General features: G+C 56.3%; 1 protein-coding gene across 3 annotated transcripts in view; it reads left to right on the top strand.

The window, feature by feature from the left end:
- Positions 1 to 19345, top strand: part of KCNIP2 (potassium voltage-gated channel interacting protein 2) — a 43373-nt gene extending 24028 nt beyond the window's left edge. Inside the window, exons 1-9 of one of the 3 annotated variants that reach the window (XM_071563309.1) lie at positions 4025 to 4127; positions 13578 to 13673; positions 14742 to 14866; positions 15271 to 15340; positions 15429 to 15499; positions 16017 to 16124; positions 16492 to 16596; positions 16821 to 16883; positions 17215 to 19345. In XM_071563309.1, coding sequence (XP_071419410.1) covers positions 4025 to 4127; positions 13578 to 13673; positions 14742 to 14866; positions 15271 to 15340; positions 15429 to 15499; positions 16017 to 16124; positions 16492 to 16596; positions 16821 to 16883; positions 17215 to 17262 — 789 coding nt within the window. In that variant the 3' untranslated portion in view covers positions 17263 to 19345. Of the gene's footprint in view, positions 1 to 4024; positions 4128 to 13577; positions 13674 to 14741; positions 14867 to 15270; positions 15341 to 15428; positions 15500 to 16016; positions 16125 to 16491; positions 16597 to 16820; positions 16884 to 17214 lie in introns of those variants that run through there. The other 2 variants (XM_071563310.1, XM_071563311.1) reach the window with 2 other exon arrangements.

Below are 19345 nucleotides of genomic sequence, written 5' to 3'. Positions count from 1 at the left end.
GCTGAGCCCTGAGGATCCTAAGGTCATCAGGGAACTTGGAGTAGCCCTTGAGCTGTGGATGGCTTGCTGGCCCCATGGCACTGAATCGCAGCCACACAGGTAATGAGCCCCGTCTGTTCTCTGCCCCCTGCTTCCTTCTCCTGGCTGATGGTGCCACTCTCCCCCCGGGCCAGGAGGGTTATTTTTAACTGTTTGCCATGTGCTGTCTGAGCACAATTAAGGTAATTGGTTTGGGAGCCTGGCTCTCACACAACGCTCCCAATTACCTGCCTGCCCGCCCGTGCGGGCCCCCCGCCTCCCTGCCCGCGGTGGCCAGCTCCTCCAACGGGGGGACTGCTGGGACAGGGCTGCCCCAGATAGCACAGAAGGGCTGGGCGGGGGGCACGAGTGGGCATAGGGGATGGAGCCATGGAGAAGACATCCCTGCACAACGACAGCCTGCTCTATGCCTCCCTGATTGCCATCCTCCTCCTCATCTCCTATTGGTTCACCACTCGCTGCTTCAAAATCATCAGCGGCATTGAAGGTACGGGGTTGGGGACGTGGGGGGACAGGGTGATGCTGGCCTGTCCCATCTGATTCCACAAACCAAGTGGTGAGATGAGCTAGGTGCTTGGTATGGGAGAGGGGGGGTTGAGGACCCCCTCTCTACCTCTCCGGGGCACCTCCACCTCTCTGGGGCACCTCAACCTCTTTATTTGTTCCTCCTGGCACTGGTCCTGCTCTGTTCTGTGTGAGAGCAGCTGGTAGCAGCTACTGGGCTGAGCTGTGGTGGTATCCAGTGCTGCTCCAGGGTCCACCATGCTGCTGGTGTCTAGGTACTGCTACCCCTTACTGTGAGGTGGGGATGCAGACGGACTCCCTGGAGACTCCTGCTCTTGTAGGGTGCCCAGTGCTTATGCTGGGGCCTCAACCTGCATTTCGGTACTCTGGATCCCTTTGGGCAGGACCTACATCTTTGGTCCTTAGCTGGTGTGTTGGGGAGCTCTGGGATGTGGCAGGGGTCCCAGTTTCCCTGGTGAAGGGTCTTTCCAACCTCCACTGCAGTGGGATGTGAGTGCCAGAGGTTTTTTCAAGGTGAGACCCTAAGGCTAGGAGCAGGGCCGGAGGGGTGGCACTGGCATCACGTGTCTGAGGATGTGGAGAGCCTCTCCTGCCTGAGGTGTGCTTTGCTCCATCCATCCATGTTACCTCTCTCTGCACAACTCAGCCAGGGCCTCAAGGCTCTTCCCAGGGCATGGCCAAATGCTGGCTGGCTGCAAGGGTGAGGAGTCACCCCTGGGACTGATGCCCCTTGGTGGGATGAGAGGCAAAGTCCTTTCCCACTTCTGGTGGGGTGTGTATGCTTTCAAGTATCCCTTTGCACATAGCTGCAGGTTTGGCTTCATTGGTGAAGACCCACGTGTGATCCCACATGTCTTCTTCATCCTGGGGGCAGCTCCAGGTGGTGTAACTCCTTGGGGACCTTGGTGAACTGAAGGGTTGGTCCCTCGTCACACCTAGCCCATCTGGAGCTGCCCTCAGTGGAAGGGACTGTGCTCTGGGCAAGAAGCCCTGGGGAGTTTGGGGTGCTGGGAGCTGGGGTCTGGAATGGTGTGTGGCACTGGGACACAGGACCAGCACCAGGTGTTTGTGCCAGTCCCGGTGGGATCCTGCGGCCATGCTGGCAGCGAACAGTGGAGTGTTTTTATCAATGACTCAAACATGGAAATGTGTAATCCTGACATGGTGAACAGTGGGAGATTTATCACTGCTCTGCTGTGGAGGATGGCTGGCATGGGACAGGCACAATGGCAAGAGGAGAAGCTGTCACTTGGTGACTGACCTGCCACTGAACCCTTCAGCCCCAGCATCCCACAATGCTGTCAGAGACATGCGAGGGGCCGAAGACGGTCTGTTCACATGGGCTCAGAAGGTTTGTCTTGCAGAGGAGCTGCCCCAAACCCTCTTTGCTGGGACAATGCCTGTCTCAGTCTAGAAGAGCTCCTCTTGCTCTCCGTCTGACCAAAACTAAGTAGCAAAAACAGACCCAATGGTGTGCAGGACAGGTGATGGCACTGGGAGCAGCTGGGGGCTTGATGAGAGAATGGGTTGTAACTGGGGCTTATCAAGGAAAATAGCTTTAAAAATGCTGTTGGCATCAGTGAGAAACTTTCTCTGAGAGTGCAACAGGTCTGTGCTGCTCTGACCCAGAGGGACTGACTCAGGGGCAAAACTGGGAGGCAGCCACATGAAATCCAGGCTCAGTGCCTGGAAACTCCTCTTTCCAAGAAAAGGAAATGTCAGGCCTGAAAACTTCCAGCCTGAGGGATGTTTCCCCAGGGAAACTTTCAGCTCTCTCCTCTAGATGCCTCTGATGCATCACTGGCATCTTCTGCTGGCCTTAGAGCTTTGGGAGCACATCTCAGTCAGGAGATGCTGAGCCTGGTGGCACAGAGCCACTACATAGCCTGGCCATGCTGTGACCTGGGACTGAGACACCAACCCTCTCTGTCCCCTGCCAGGGGACAAGCCTCCAGCCTCTTGGGTTCCTGAGGGATTGTTGAGACAGCCACGCTGGGAGCTCTTGTAAGTAACAGCCAGCACCTCTGCCATCCCCTTCTCCCTGCAGGTGTTCCAGGGTGACATTTATTCCCCTGGTGATATATTTCCCATCCAGCACAATGACAACAAGGGAAAAAGGGGCTTTCTGCCACAGTCCTGACTGCAGGACCCTTACTGGATGCAGTGGGGCCCCAGAGCTGGGCAGGGTGTCTTCTCCATAGCCTGGGCATGGCCACCCCACCTGTGCCTGGGGCAGCTGGCCCTGCTCCTGCGTGACACTGGGCAGGGTGGGGAGCAGCAGTGGCATGAGGGCTGCCCTGCTCCCTGCCTGCCACACTCATTATGGAGTTAGGACTGATCTTCCTTCATATGCCATGTGGGAATCATTCACCTGGAGCTGGGCAGTCCCAGTGGTGTCCCAGGGGGAAGCCATGAACCCCAAGGGTGCTGAGCCCAGGTGATATACAGAGAGACCAGTGGACCCCTGGGTCTCCAGTGGTCCCTGTGGCCTGTAGTCAAGCAGCCAGGCTTTAAAAGGGCTGGAATTCTGTAAAAAAAAAAAAAGCAGAGGAATTAAATTTAGCCCTGTAGGCTGTGTGTGGATATGTGCTCAAGGCACACCGGTGCTGGAGTTCACCCTCTGTTCCCAGCTGCTCTGTGACCTTGGCTGGGTCCCTTAGTCACACTGGATCCCCAGCACCTGAATCTTCCCCTCTCCTGCTTGTTGCTGCACTGCCTGTGGGTCTGGCAGCATCTTGGACATCCTGCATCACAGCCTCTGCTTCCAGCCCATTCTCACAGCCCTGTTTCCCATTTCCCCTTGGTGCTCCCAGCAAAACAGCCGGACCCATCTGCCTGCTTGGAAATGGGGCAGATGGAGTTGTTGCCCCACACCCTCCCCAGGAGGAGGTTGTAGGGATGTTAGAGTGCTCAGCCATGTTGATCCCCATGAGGCAGACATGTGTCTGGGGCACAGAGGACAAATCTGAGTCATTCCCATCCTGGATGTTTAGCCAGTGCCCATTGTCCTGCCCCTCCCCGTGTCCCCCCATGGGAACCAAGTGCCTTTTAATATCTGTGGCCTGTTTCCTTGGCAACTGCATTAAGCAAATCGATGGAGGTGGTGTCATTGGAATGGGAAGGCATGCTTCCTTCCCCCCTCGACCCCCCCACACCCGCCACTCCCCACACCTCCCTGCACTTGGCCTCTCTCCACTCTTACTTGCAGGCACAGCCCTGCTCTGTCTGGGCTGTCAGCCAGGGCTCCTTGAGCCGCCCACCACAGCCCCACGACCCTTCACTTACCCACAGTTGATGGTGGGAGGTCCTGAGTAGAGGGGTGACAGCTGATCCCCCACCAGGGACAGAGGCAGGTGTCCCTGGGGATGCATGGTCTGGTGGCTGTGGTGCTGGGGTGACAGGGCTCCAGGACTGTGGTGGGGAGGGGTGGGGGAGTGAGGGGCCATGAAACACCCCCACCATGAACCTGGAAGGCCTTGAGATGATCGCAGTGCTGGTGGTCTTGGTCCTCTTCGTCAAGGTGCTGGAGCAATTTGGCCTCTTCGAGCCTGTGTCCTTGGAAGGTAATGCGTGTGGGCGGTGCTGGCACCTATGGGGACATGAGGGGCAGGCAGTGGGTGTCCCAAGCTGCCCCTCCAGGATGCTCCAAGGCTGCTGCATCCATGAAAGACTCCTGGGATGTGGTGTCTGTCTGCTGCTTGTAGGGGCATAGGATTCAAGGAGTGGGTGTCCTGCCTTTCCCAGTGGCTGAGGATGTGGGGAGAGGACAGGGCTAGCAGGGTATCTGCTGTATGGTGGTGACTTTGGTGCTTTGGTGTGTGCTGGGGTGCTGTGGGCTGAGACTGTTTCTGAGCGTGCATGTGGGCACTGGGATGTTTTCTAGCACCTCTACAGGAGCCAGATGTTACCAGAGACCATGGTCACCTCACCTTGCACATGAGGTATCAGACTCAGCACCAGCCTGCAGAGCAGCCAGGATGGGTGCCTGCTGGGGTCCCTGCTCCTAGCTCTCTGCAGGGCCCCCTGTGGCTCTTGGGCAGGATGGGGGAACACACAGGGGGCTGTCCAGCTGAGGATGGCCTGTGCAAGGTGATGAGTGGTGTGTGCAGGACACACTTGTTGAAATCTGGATTGACTCAGGGGTCTCTGTGCATGGTAGAAGGGAGGTCAGGACTGTTTGGCTGGATGCTTCCTGGACTCCAGAGGGATGGTGGTGCAAAGGGTCCCCCCCAGTCCTGCCCAGCCTCTGCCCATGCCTGCACACTCATACAGAGGATGCTGCAGCCTGGCCAGCCCCTGGCATCAGGACATGCACAGAGTGAGGAGGTGTCAGACAGTTTTCCTGGTCCACTGGTACCATGGGATACTCTGCTCTGGTTCTCTAGTGCTGACTCACACAGGGACTGAGTGTAGTGGTGAATGCCAGCTCCTTCCACAAACAGTGCCAGGACACTCCCTGGCATCACCCTAGGGCTGCACCTGTGCAGGCTATACCTGGGGGTGGGGAGGGACAGAGCAAATGGGGGGATCTCTCCTGGTCTTGCAAACCTGCTTGTAGGACAGGAAAGCATTGCAGGTGGAAGATTTTGTTCCTGCTTAACTGCTTGCTATGTCCCTGTGCTCCAGCAGCAGCGCTCCTAGGTGTATCACCAGGAGGGAAACTGAGGCAAGAGCTGACCTGGCAGGCATTCTGCCTTGTGAGCCCCAGGGGAAGGTCTGCTGACTGTGCCCAGGTTGTCCACCCCCGTCCCTGGTTCTGCTGGTTATTTGGGGGGCACCTTTCCCAGACCGTGCTTTCCCACTTCCCGGTGCTTTTGCTTCCCTGTGCAGCTGTCCAAAGCTTTGCACTAAAGTCAGTGGCATTGACTGCATCTGCTCTGCAGCTCCCAGGGGCAGTGGAAAGTGTGGAGACAGAAGGCCCTCCAGCTTCTGCAGCAACCCTTCTCAGGGGCTCAGAACAAGACAGGGGCCACCCCTTGTCTTGTGTTGCTCCTCTGTTTACTGGAGCACACTTCTTGTCCACCTGCAAGTGACTTTTTGCTGCCTGGGACAGGCAGGAGGATGGAGATGGGGTGTCCTGTGTCCAGCCTTGTCCCCATCCAGAGGCGACAGTGACATGCCTATCTCCAGGCTGGGGAGCTGCAACTCCTTCAGACTTGATGAAAGTTGTGCCACAGCTGTGTTGGTGAGAATGGGACTCAGGTGCTCTGGATTGCCAGCAGTTGCTCCCATTGCCTAGAGGTGCACGAAGGAGAGGGAAGCATATTTCTCAAAGGGCAGAAACTGTGTGAGGTTGAGCTGAGCCCTGGGCACTGTACGAGAAGTCCTCTGTGTGAATGGCAGTGCTTTGGGATGGGGGTGAGGTGCTGTTGCATGGCTCATTTCACCCCTTGATTTGAGAAGCCACAGGTAGGAGATTTTGCTCTCTGTGGAAGATCCCAAGCAGTGTCTGGGGCTGGGAAATGCTGTGTCCGCTCCAGGGGTTGTTTACCAGCCACGGCTGGGTCTACAGTGACAGCTCAGAGACCACAAAGAGCCTGAAACCAAACACTAATGGCTCAGATCTGCTAATGGACACAGGGCTCCACCACCTGCTTTGGAGCCATCGATGCTGCCTGCTGTGCTTCCCCTGCTCTGGCTGGTCCCCTGCCTGTGGCTGTCTCTCTGCCTGGGTTGTGCTGGTTGTTTCCCATGGATAGATTGTGCTGGGAGGTGTCCTGCCACCACAGTGATGGGCTGGGAATGGAGCATCTCCAGAGGGGACCAGAAAAATGTCCAAGCCTTGGGGATGGGTTAAGTGAGAGCATCTTGCAGACAGACCCTGTCTGCCCCTGGGGGAACTTCAGGACTGGTAGGTTTCCAAACTTAGCTGGATGAGGACCCAAGCAGCCTGTCCTCTATTTGGAGCTGGCTCTTCTCTGACCAAGGGCTTGGACAGAAGTGCTGACTGTCTGCACCCTCTTGCCCTGTCTGCTTGGCACTGTGTCCCCTTGGACCGCACCACAGCCTCAGTGGCACAGGCACAGCCACTGTCTGGCAGCAGCAGTGGAGCATCTCCCATGAGTACACTCTGGTCCAGGATCTCCAGAGCTATTGATTCTGGAACTGATGTTGTTTGCCAGATGGATAATCAATGATAGACTGTGTCACCCCACCTCTGCCCTGTGCCACCATGCCTGTCCCCAGCCCCAGATATCTCCTGGCAGAACCACACAGGGGGGTCCCAACCCTCTGCCAAGAGGCTGCTTTGGCCAAGTGCTTGGGATGGGGCAGGTGGAGAGAAACACTATCAATTTTGGCTCCTGAAGTGCAGCATCAATAATTCAGAGTGGAGCAATTGGTCCCGGCTGGGAGGAGGGCTGGCAGGAGCGAAAAGGCGGGAGAGCCACCCGTGTAGCTCAGCCTCAGATTAATATTAGATGAAGCTGCAGATTGCTGTCGGCAGGATAATTGGTGCCTGCCCAGGGCTGTTCCTACCTCAGCTGGTCAAGGTCTGTGTGGGGGAAGGCAGGATTGGGAGCATCTTGGAGAGACCCCAACATGGGGCATACTGGCCTCTGTCTTCCCTGGGGAGTGCTGCTGCTGTCCCAGAGCTGAGGATATGGAGAGGGAAGCAGGGCTGGGCACAGTGCCAAACCACTCCAGAGTCTGGGGAGAAACTGGGGTGAGCAGCAGCCTCTGTGTGTGCCACCAGCACCCCAAAAGATGCCAGGCAGGAGAGTGGTGGCAGTGAGCAGTATGTACACCTCCTGGTGGCTCACTGAGGGTGAGGATTCTTTCAGAAATGGGGGAAAGTGAGCATCTTTGAGGTGCTGGTGAGAGCAAAGCCCTGCTTTCCAGGAACCCCCTTGGAAGCAGTGTTGCATCTTGGCTGAAGGAGGGACTGACCTCTTGGATGTGATGCTGGGGTGCCTGAGCTCAGAGCATCATCCAGCCTGTGTGTTTGACAGACCTGAGAGGTCAAGGCATGCTGGCTGCAGGGTGCGTCAAAATGTAGCCTGGGTCAGATGCCGGTGCCTCAGCTTCAAGTTTAGGGTTCTCTGGGTTGCACCAGAGATTTCCCCATATGCAGTGGGTTTAACCCTTGCCTTTTCTTTTCCAAGTGAGAGCAGGTTTTTCAGCTGGCTGCAGAGCTGCGCAGGGTCTGGTGGCTGAATCAGGAGATAGCTGCTGGCTCATGGTAAGGCCTTGCAAAGGAGGGAAAGGAGCAGGCTCTGAGCTTGGATCCTGGCATAGTCTTACACTCTGAGGCATGCTGTAGCTGGGCCCCATTCTGCCAGCACTGGGATCCTGGAAGATGCATCTTCCACATGCTCCACACTGAGGGACATCGTACTTGGTTGTCCCTGTGAACATAGGGTGGGACGCACTGTCTCACCCTGCCTGGAGAGGGTGAATCTGGGGTGAAGGGGACTTGGGTTTGGGTTTCCTTGGCTGTGACTGCCAGGGCAGGGCAGCTCTCCCAGTCCCAAGCTCCCCAATGTCTGTGGTGCACCCCATGCCTCTGCTGCTCTGTGGTGATACATCCTGCCCAGCCCAGCCAGACCTAATTAACTTGTTGAATCTCTTCTGCCTCCGGCCTTGTGTTAATCACTTTTCACATTGCTTCCCTCCAAAATCCCTCTGGCTGGGCTTGCTCTTGCCTGGAAAGGGGAGCAAGGTGACCCAGCTGGACATGGAACAGGGCCCTCCTCTGCTGCATCCTGCGTCAGAGAGGGGTTCTGAGCCAGAGGACAGAGGGGTAGGGAGATCACTTAGCCACACAGAGGTGAGAAAATCACAGGCTGGAGAAAAAGCAGTAAATCTAGAAAGCAAAGGAGTCTTTTGGGGCAATTCTTCTTTACAGTCCTGCTCTGTTCGTGGAGGCTGAAACCTTGAAGTCCAATGGGAGAGGCTGGGTCTCTCTAGTGCAGGATTGTGTTGGGGTGCAGGGTGCTGTGGGAGCTCAATGGGGTCTCCTTCACCTCTCCCTTGTGAGGAACTGGATTAGACCCCAGGACTGGGCACAGGTGGGAATAAAGGTCACTCTATGGACCTATGGTCCCCGGAGTGCAGATAACAGGTCTGATGTGCCATCCATGCCTGGCTGCAGCATCCCCTCCTAGGGATGCAGGAATATGTCTCATTTCCCATGGGTGCCTGCCCTAGCGCTTGTTGTACTGCTGGAGCAGGCTGTGGCCAGATCAGAAGCAGCTTTTTGGTGACAAATACATAGACAACCAGCTAAAAATTACTTTCTAATAATCACTGTTGGGTGGGCTGCAGGGAGCCCCCACCCTGGCTGTCCACCCTGACATGCTTCCCTCCCTCCAGACAGCACCTTGTGGGGCACGTTTCCCTCCAGCAGCAAGCAAGACACACAGGGCTGACAGCCCTCAGCTGTGACTGACTTGCTGTGCATATATGCAGGTGTTTCCTCCAGGAGGTGAAGAAGTAAGAGATGAGAGTGGCAAGTGTCTGTGAGGTGATCAGCAGACAAGGCTGAGCTCCAAAGCAGGGAACTGGTGCCATGCTGTGGGTGCATGAAAGGTGGGGGCACAGCTGGTGAGAAGTTTTTGTAGTATGCAATGGATTAGAGGGGTTGTTCTAGGTAGGGCTGGTTCCTGGGCTCAATGTACTGCTGGCTCCCACTGTCAGACATGTCCCTGCCATGGAGGTGGTGATGGATGCAGGATGTGTCCCTATGTGTGGGTTTTGCTGCAGGGTGATGCACATGGCTGTTCCAGTCCTGCAGGCTTACCTGCTCCATTTGCAGAGCCCCTGTGCTCCAGAGTCCCTTGGCACCTGTATCCTGTCTCATTCCCTGTTTGCAACATGGCGTGGCCTGAAGAAATTATTATCCTGCCAACATATTCTTTGGGCACAGCCAGGCTGTCTGGGAGCACTGTCACAGGCTGGGGATGGGAATGGGGAGAGCACTGCTGTGAGTCCTGCTCCGCAGCCCCTTCTGGCCCATGGCTCTATGTTTTCCTTTCAGGGTCTGCTAAGCAAAAGGGTCATGCAGCTGCTACTCCCTCTGGCACTGGAGAATATCTGGCCCTGAGCCTCTGCTGTCCTGTGAACCACAGGTCTAACTTGGCAGCTTTGCTCCTGTCAGCTCTGGGTGTCCAGGCTGAGGCTGCCCCATCCCACCCCTAGGACAGGGACTCTCTGTCTGGCCCTGGTAGATGCCAGCTCTGATTTCATTGCCCTGATGGATAACTGTCTGGCACCAGTGGCTGCTGCAAGGCACCTTGGTTACACTTGGCTCTGTCACTGCTGACTGATGAGGGTCATTTGCAGAGCTGCTGGTGGTGGGACCCATCCTGACATTCCCCAGGTTGGCTAGGGGAACTCACTCACACTTTCTTCTGCCAGCCTTTATTGCAGACCCAAGAGAGCTGTGGTTGGTGGCACTGCCTGAGCCTGGGTGCTGCTGGCAGTGGAGAGAGTTGGGGCCTGAGGGATCCTGCTTGGAGGGATGATTGTCAGCCACAGATTTTAGAGGCAGCTGGGTTCAACATTGCTACCTGGATGGACCCAGTGCCATGGCCTGGCAGGGGGAGCTTGGGGACTTGCCTCTGGCCTCCCAGGAAAAGGTGATGCTCTGGAAGGGGATAGAGGCTCTTCTACTGAAAAGAATGTATTCTCTGAACTGTTGACCTCTTTTCCCATGCTGCCAGGCTGTCTGAAAAGGGAGAGGGACCCCTCACCCACCTGCCTTCTGTCACCCCAGCCCTGGTCCTAGGGCAGGGTGCTGGGACAGATCAGCCTTCAGGTAACAGCTCCTCCTGACCTGCTGACTGACCTAGTGCTGCTGCATAGGGGCAAGTAGGGGCTATGAGAACTACATGACTGGTGGGCTGCTGATGTTCTGCTCCCCTTCTGGAACACTGCCATGCCTGGGAGGTGAGCTGAGGACACTGCAGGGGGTCTTGCTCCTGTGGGATGCAGGTTTTCCACCCATAATGATGATGCTTTTATTGACAGATTACTGAAAGTGATGAGGGACTTCTGGCACTGCCTGTTCATTTGTTATTGCAGGGTCTTTTCTAGCAGGAGGGTGCTGTGGAAGGGGTGGGTTAGCCTTCCCAGCCAGCTGTCCCTGGGAGGGCACTGGTGGCTGTGACTCTGGGGAAGACAGGGACATCCTTGTGCATCAGGCTCACCCTGGTTCCTGCTTTTGGTCTGGGGAAACTATGGAGAAGCCCAGGCTTGAGTCCTTCCTGGGAAGTGATTGTCAACCATGTGCAGCACTGTATGACACCTCAGTGTGGTGGCATTGGCTGGATCCAGCCCCCAAGGACACATCAGCTGCTGGTGACTCAGTACAAAGTGGTCCTTGGCTGTCCTGGTGGTGATCACTGCTGGGGCCAGGGATCCACTCACTATGGGTTCCTTCAGAGCCAGTGTGCAGCAGCCTCTGGGATTCATTTCAACAGCATGTGGAGGTGGGAATGGGAAATCTCTTCCCCTTCTGATGCTGGAGGCTCAGTTTGTGTGTGTGTGTGTGTGTGTTTTGAAGCTGTCAGGCTGCAGAGTGATGCATGGGAAGCGACAAGCCACTTAACCTGGCAGACCTCTTGCCACAGATAAAAACACTGGCAACCCTTTCTGTTGGCTTGTTCTGTGCCAACCACTGGATGGCCCTTGCAGGAGGGTGGAGAGCACAACGGTATCTGGAAAAGGAGCTGTTCCTGGTATGGACAGGGCTTCATGCCACAGATGTCCCTTGTGCCCAGTGGCAGCACATGGTCGGGCTCCATTCCTGGTCTTTGTGCAGAGCTGTTTCCCAGCAAGAGGGAGCCCCCAGACATGCTTGTGGTTTGGATGCTGGGGACAGAAAAGGGATGGTATGTCCTATTCAGCAAATGGTATGTCCTATTCAGCACCTTTTGGGTGCACCAAAGCCAGGACAGCAAAACCCCAGCCCTAGTCACCCCTCTCCTATTGTTAAGCTGCATGTGCTGAACATGCTCCCTCCCCTGTCCTGGGGACCTTGGAATTGGGCCCCCTTCTGTTTCTTCTTTAAGAAAATGCCCATGTTCTTTATTTTTTCTTTTTCCTTCTTTATAACAAACTAAAGTGTAACTTGCACCTGACCTGACCTACTGCACGTGCCTATACCTGCTGCCCCTGTGAGTCCAACCACAGTTTACTCTCTGTTGCATCTGTCTCGCTATGTTGTTCCCTTCCTGCCCTGTTCCCTCCCCATTCCATCACCCTGGCATTGGGTGTTGCTCTGCCCACCTTGTCCCTTCTTCTCCTCCTGGGCAAAGGGGACACTCCTGCCTACCAGGTCTGTTCCCACAGCTCAACTCTGTCATAGGGACCTGTCTGCAGAGCATCCTTGGAAAGTTGAAAGGTGCAATTTCCCTTTCCCTCTGCAAATTAAGGCCTTGGAAACATAACTGGGACAAAATCATGCTCTACATACAACTGATACCCCCTTCCAGGAAGGAAAAATCCTCTTTTGTCTCCTGTTTGCAAATCCAGGAGCAGACAGGAGCCAGGTTGTGCTTTTATGCCAGTGCTAAGATCCTGGTCCTCACTCTTGCCCCTGGCACCCTGCTGTGGATGTCACTTCCTTGGGGAGAGTTTGCCCTCTCTGAGTAGCTTTGTGTGATGTCCTGCTGAGACAATGTCCTTCTGGAACTTTTCTCCATACTCTAGAATGATGGATCTGCCTACCCCAGCCTGCTGCCTTGCTGTGAGCTCAAAGGGTCCAGGTCATGCCCGTGGGCACTCGGAGGCATACTTGCCTAGCAGGAGTTGCTGGATGCAGACCCCTGTCCCTATCCTGGAGCTGGGTACCATGCAACACCATTTCCCTTGGCGTCTGGCGCTGAGCTTAGCACAACAAGGCTGAGAAAGCTGATGGAGAAGCCCCATCTGCTGGCCCCCTAGAGAAACAACCCCAAAAACAGGGTTTGGAATGCATAGGCATTGTAACTGCTTGCAGATGTCCAGGATGCTTGGACCAAACGCAGTGTCACCAGAGCCACAAAGGGACTTTGCACCTTTTGTTCCATTTGTGCCCCATGCTGCTGTCTGCCTCCCTTTGGAGGCTGGAGCCCAGCATGGCCTTCATTCCCTCCCTCCATTCCCCACCTAACTGTGGTAGTCCTGCGCTGAGTTTGCTGGTTTGAGGCACTGCGGGAAGGGAGGGAGCGGGTCTGCAGCCATGGGGCAACACCAGCTCGGAGAGATGGGGCTGAGCAAAGGCACTGGGGCCCAAATGGGGGAATAGGGTGTGGCGGGTGGGTCAGTGCAGTGAGTGGACCTCCTATTAATGCAGGGCCACTTGGATGTGATGGCCAATGGCCAGGCTGGTGTGGGGATCCCGTCACCCTGCCCCATAGCCTGGCCGAGGCAGAGCCCTGAGCCCCATTCCCCTTCTGGCTGTTTCAAAGCAGGTGCCTGGGCTCAGATCCCAGTGCTGTGCTGGGGTGGGGGTGCATGCTGCAGTCTGGGCTGCATGGTGGGGTTTGGTGCATGCTTTGCCTTCAGCCCTTGGGTACCAACAGGATCAAACCCAGCCCAGGCTCAGTGAGGATGCAATACCCTGGCTCAGCCAAAGCCTTTTTCTTGGACTTCATCCTACCCTGTCTCCCTGCACATCCCCATGAGGAGGGTCCCAGGGAACAGATATTTATCCTCAAGGCCGAAGTGCAGAGTCCAGCCCTGCCATCTCCTGGATCTATGGGTGTCTGAGTTCTCCAGTGCATCCTGACATGCTCCAGTGTGGGGTGCAGAGGTGCTCAGTGTGGGCAGCTCAACAGGATTGACCCTCTGCCACCCCCATCCTTCCCAGCGAGGGAAACTCCAGTGCCGGGTTTGTCCTGGGATGAAGCAGAAAGGCTGAGCAGAGCCTCGGCCGGGCTTTGCCTTCCTGCTTGTCCAGCCTCACGCTGCATGTGCTGCCTCCGGCCCCGCTCACCCCGCGCCGGGCGCCCAACCCTGCTGCGCGCCGGGACCAGGGGCCGATGCTCTGTTAACTCTTCTTCTGCTTGGTGACTCCTTCTTTCTTCCAGGCAATCCGCCAGTCCAAACTAAAAAAGCGCTGAAGCAGCGATTCCTCAAACTGCTGCCCTGCTGCCGGCCCAAATCCATCCCCTCGCTCAGCGAAAGCAAGTGCTTCTTCTTGCCTTTTTGTGTGTGTGTCCCCGGCGGTGCTGCTGCCTGCTCTCCGCACCGGCCCTGCCTGCGGGAAGGGGACGCCTCCACCTCTCCCCTGCCTAGGTTTGGGGCTGTCAGGATCAGTCCTGCCCTGGAGGGGTTCGATCCCATGGGCTCTGCACCCACCTCTGTCCTTACCTGCTTACAGGCTGGTTTTCTTCCTCTCCAACTCCCTGAAGTAGCTCCCGCAGGATGAACAGTGGCAAGACTTGCTTGGGAGCCAGCTCAGGGTAGCAGGAGGGGTGGGGGGTTGTTGCTTGAAGTTCAAGGTCGGTTTGGAGATGGAGGTTTGATGCGGGGATGAAAGAGGCTAAGCAAGGAGGGAGGACAGAGCCCCTTAACCCCCTGCACTGGGTTTGCTTGGCCCCTCGATGAGTCCAAACCCCTGGTTAGGATCTCTCTCCCCGTCCGGTGGTGCAAGACAATCCCTTCTGGGGCAAGGTGAGTATGGATGGGCAGGGGCTGAATCATCCCACGGAGAGGGGGTACCTGCTACAGGACCACAGCCCCTTGGCTGAAGTGGGGTCTGGGGGTGCCGGCTGCTGCAGGCTGGGGTTGTGCAGCTTGGCAGATGCAGAGGAGAAGCCATTGATGGGCAAGATGGAATCTAGAAAGGCTGAGGGGGCGCATTTGGGGCTGGGAGCTCTGGGGTGCAACTCTTCCACTGGACATGAGACCTGGTGACACACAGACCTGCAGGACATCAAGGGCCTCAGCTCCACAGGGCAGATGCGTGTGCTGGTTGGAGAAGGGCAGGCAGGGGGGGTCTGAGCATCTGAGCACTGGAGGGGTTTTGCTCAGTGTCAGTCCCTGGTCTGCCCCTAGGGTGTCCCTGAGTGCCCCCTGCCAGCATAGCCCTAACTCTGGTTGAGCAGAGCACCCCAAAAATATGTCACTCTGGGCAGGTGTGAGAGGATGGAGTGTGCTGTGCAAGGTGCCTCTCCTGCCCCCTGGCATAACAGGGTAGGGCAGGACAGCACTGGCCTCAGCTGCCTTCTCTTCCCCTGGATTCCTTGCAGACAGTGTTGAGGATGAGTTTGAGCTCTCCACCGTCTGCCACCGCCCCGAGGGGCTGGAGCAGCTGCAGGAGCAGACCAAGTTCACCCGCAAAGAGCTGCAAGTCCTGTACCGAGGCTTCAAGAATGTGAGTACCCCTCAACCAGCTTTGGTAGTCCCACCTCCACTGCCATGTCCGCCTCAGGGTGGCTTTGCACCTGGCAGTGCCCAGTGTTCGTGAAGGCTTTTGGGTCCTTGGGGTTGAAGCTTATATAAGGCTACGGCCTGAATCTACCTGTAGGGAGCTCAGTGGGGAGACCTGATCCTGTACTCCATTTCTTTGGGTGCAGAGAGCCCCCTTTATGGGTACCTGGGATGCAGAGCCCATCTAGTGAGGGGTGCAGCCCACAAAATTAGGGAGATGCTCCAAGCAGCCTTACCAGTCATGCCACCAGGTGTGCAGGACTGGGTGCAAGGCAAAGCAAGGGAGCCACAGGGATTTAGGGGGGTGCTTATGCAATGTGGAGTGATGCTGTGGCTTGGCCCTGGCAGGAGTGCCCGAGTGGTATTGTCAATGAAGAAAACTTCAAGCAGATCTATTCACAGTTCTTCCCTCAGGGAGGTGAGTGCCCATCCCCACGCCCTGCATGGGTGCCTCTGTGGGGCAGGGAGCCACACAGCATGCCCTCATACTGTCCATCTCCCTACAGACTCCAGCACGTACGCCACCTTCCTCTTCAACGCCTTTGACACTGACCATGACGGCTCTGTCAGCTTTGAGGTGAGCTGTGGCCAGAAACGGAGTGATGGGATGGCAGTGGGGCAGGGAGAGCACATACTTTCAAGTACCATGGCCTGAGATCAGCAGTGTTGCTGTTGCAGATGGATGAAGAGCTTTGCAGGTGCTTGTGTAGTTTATTAAGCTCCCAGAGGCAGTAGAAAAACAGTGAAAAGCAACAAAAAAGGAGTTTTCTCTATCTTCTGGCTAGTGTCTTGTAGGTACTTAGATCAGCAAAAACAGCTATGGCTGAGTCTTGTTCAGGCTTTGGCTGAACAGCAGGTCCTGATGCACATTGTCCTCTTGGGTGCTGTGACCCAAGAGATTAGTGTGGGACAAGTAATTGTTTCTCCCCAGGCTCTTTTGCTACCCAGCATTTCCCTCATGAGCCCAAACTGAGGCCACATCTGCTCTGGGGCTGAGTTCCCCTCTGCTGGGGGGAAAACAGGGCTGTACCCTCTGTATCTATGAGGCCCTTTTTGGCTGTAACTCTCATTGCCTGCCTTGTCCATCCTTGCAGGACTTTGTGTCTGGGCTGTCCACCATCCTGCGGGGCACCATTGATGATCGCCTAAACTGGGCCTTCAACCTCTATGACCTGAACAAAGATGGCTGCATCACCAAAGAGGTGGGATGGGGGTTCAGACTGTTCCCTGGGACCAGTGCAGGTCTGCACCTGTCAGAGACAAGGACAGGACTCAGGGGTGGCAGCTGAGTTCTGCAGGAGAGCTCAGGGTCAATATATAACAGAGCTCAGCTTTGCAAACATGTCCCTCCTGGTTCCCTGGAGCTGTTGTGTCTCTGGGATGGAGGGTGGATGAGGGTTTGCAGCTTTGGGGCTCTGTCACACATGCAGGTACACACATGGCCCCATACTGCGCACAGAGCAGCAGAAACACACCTGAGCACCCCACAGGTCCTCTGGGAACATCTTGAAAAAGGTGTGGAGACAGAGTCCCGTGTTGACCCTGCAACCCTTCTTCCCTTCCCATCAGGAAATGCTGGACATCATGAAGTCCATCTATGACATGATGGGCAAATATACCTACCCGGCCATGCGGGAGGAAGCGCCCCGGGAGCATGTGGAGAACTTCTTCCAGGTGAGCAGAGCACATCCTGGGCAAACAGAGCTCCAGCACTGTGCCAGTGGGTGCAGTAGAAAACACCCCACACTAGGGATGAAGCAGAACTGTGCTGGTTCCTCTGGGTACCTGGGGATGGCTGGGGCAGAGATGCACTGTGTCCACACTGGGCAGGGAGTCCTGGGCTCTCCCAGGGGCTGGGGCTGTTGCTGCCATTCTCCCCGTGATGTGCTTGTCTGCAGAAAATGGACCGGAACAAGGACGGTGTGGTGACAATTGAAGAGTTCCTGGAATCCTGCCAGAAGGTAAAGCCACCAGCAGCTCTGCTCTGGGCTGTATTCCCATCCTGTGCATCGGGAACCTTTGCTCCCTCCACTTCCCTCCTGGCAGAGAGGGGATGAAGCCAGGGCTCCCAGGGGCAAGACTGGAGCTCTGCTTTGGGAACCATACCCATGCTGTCATCCCTGTACAGATGACAAGAGCCATGCAGCTTAGAAGGGCTTGGGAACTTCCTGTAATCCCTGGGGCTCTTGACCCATGTGCCTGAGCTGCCATGAGGGTAAAGCCAATTTTGGGGGAGCTGCCCAGATTCCTTTTCTGTGCCCAACTTTCCCACTTCCCACTTGCTCCCAACAGGATGAGAACATCATGCGGTCCATGCAACTCTTCGACAGTGTGATTTAGCTCCCAGACCTGCCTCCAGCAGAGCTCTCCTGACACTGGGCCCAGAACCTGCTTCTCTCTCTTGACTTCTCCTTTGAGTCTCCCTTCCACTGGCTGCACAGACACCCCCACGGGAAGGGGCCTCCCTTCCTGGAGATGCAGTCAGTGCTGAGATCTTCCCTTTCCCCTGGGCCAGCTCTGCTTTCCTTGGGGGATCCCAAGCAGGTGCTCCCAGACTTTGGAGAATGGGCATGGCTGGCACAGGATGAGTATTGCACCTGGATGGACCTGCCTGGACCTATCCAGGTGCGGATGCCTCATTCTTGGGCTGCAATAGAGGGTTTTCCCCATGCACACCACCCTGTGCAGCCACAGCTCTCCTAACCTGATCCTTCCCAGCCTCAGGAGCCACCAGTTCTGGCCCCAGCCCAAATCCTCCAGCGATGCTGTCTAGAAACCAATAGTCTTGCAAGGGGCACCAGTGCCTCAGCTTCCTCCCCTGCCCTGGCTGTGCCCTGCCATGGGGAGTGTGTCCACCACATTGGCCGTGAGCTGCTGGCCACTCTTCCTCTCTAGACACTGCGCCAGTGGGTAGGCAGAGGGGCCGTGCCTGAAGAAGGCAGTCCTGGGTTTCACTGCTGTGAGAACTACAGGGAGCATCCCCTGATCCTGGGGGTCCCAGTTAGACCTAGGAGGCTCATCCTGACAAGGGGAGAGGGGAAAATAAAGGAACTTCAAGGTAACTTCTTGTTGGACAGGTGCCCCAGAATGAAGGATGCAGGGCTGGGAGGGCTGCAACATCAGCCTCTGTCCCTTGCGTTTGGGATGCTGGCACACAGGGATCTCAGGGAACCACTGTGAGGCTCCAATCAAGAGACACCCTTCCAACCCTTCCTGAGGACGTGGAAGAGAGGGTAGGGGACACATGGAAGAGGGAGATGTGCTGGGCTCTGGTGGCCATCCTGGCTGTTAGGGCTTGCAGCCACACTCCTGCCATAGTTTGCTGTTCACAGGCCCTGGCCCATCCCAGCCCACCTGCTGCCCAGAGGGCTGGGCAATGAGCAACGAGGCAGAGAGGTGTCCCCACAGGCATAGCTCTGTGCTGGTGACATGGGTGAACTGGCAGCTCCTACAGGAGAAAGTTGAGGCTGGAGTCAGCCAGGAGTCATTGCCATGCTGCTGGCAGGCTGGAGGGTTACCCTGGGGCTGGCGGGGGGCTCATCTCTAACTCCCAGCATGGCCATGTGAGAGCCTGCTTGGGGACTGTGGGGTTCCCCACGTCCCTGTCACCCCCAGCTCCTTGAAGCTGGGTGTCTGCAGACAGCCTGTCCTACCTGCACAGCATTTCAAGTGATAGCTGAGCGATGCCCATGTGCTAGTGATCCCACACCAATGCCAGAAGCCCCCCACAGGCACTGGGAATGTACCCAGCCCTGGCAGTCCCTGACTGTGGCTCCAGCTTCTGTATTCTTAGGAGCAGAGGGTGCTTTGAGCTGTGGTGTCTGGGATCAGCTGGGAAGGGGTGCAAGGCCAGCACCCATACTGGGCCAGACCCCAGGCCCAGGCTGAGCCCCTGGTGTTGGAGACATTAGAATTCTGTCCCTGGGGCTCTGAGCCAAAGCTATGGGGCCACACTCCCCAGCGGGACTGTCCCTGTCCCAGCCCTTGCAGATATGATGTGTTTTTTAGGTTCATTCCACACATTATTCACCTCGCAGACATGGTATGGTTTTTTTAGGTTCATTCAACACACTGTTCACTTTGCAGACCTGTTCCAGGGTTTGCCGTGGGCCTGAGCTCCTGCTTGCATTCTTCCAAGGGTGGGAGGGCAGGAATCCGAAACCTTATCCTTCACACCTCTTTATCTCCATTGTCCCTCCTCCCAGGCTCTCTGGGGTGCCCACCATTCCCCGCCACGAGGAGCAGATGCCTCCTCCTCCCTCACACTGTAGGTTGCATGGTGTGACGCCCTGCCCTGGGGCATGGTGACCCACAACCCGCTTGGCATCTCCAGTCTGTATATTTTGTATTATAACAATTATATGGGTAAAAAAAGAAAAACCAAACAAAAAAACCAATAAAATCTAACCACAATCGCTATGCA

This window comes from Pithys albifrons, chromosome 9, assembly GCF_047495875.1.
Source record: "Pithys albifrons albifrons isolate INPA30051 chromosome 9, PitAlb_v1, whole genome shotgun sequence".
NCBI classification, from domain to species: Eukaryota; Metazoa; Chordata; class Aves; order Passeriformes; family Thamnophilidae; genus Pithys; species Pithys albifrons.
The sequence above is the reverse complement of the archived record's forward strand: the minus strand, read 5'-3'. Positions and strand labels throughout refer to the sequence as shown.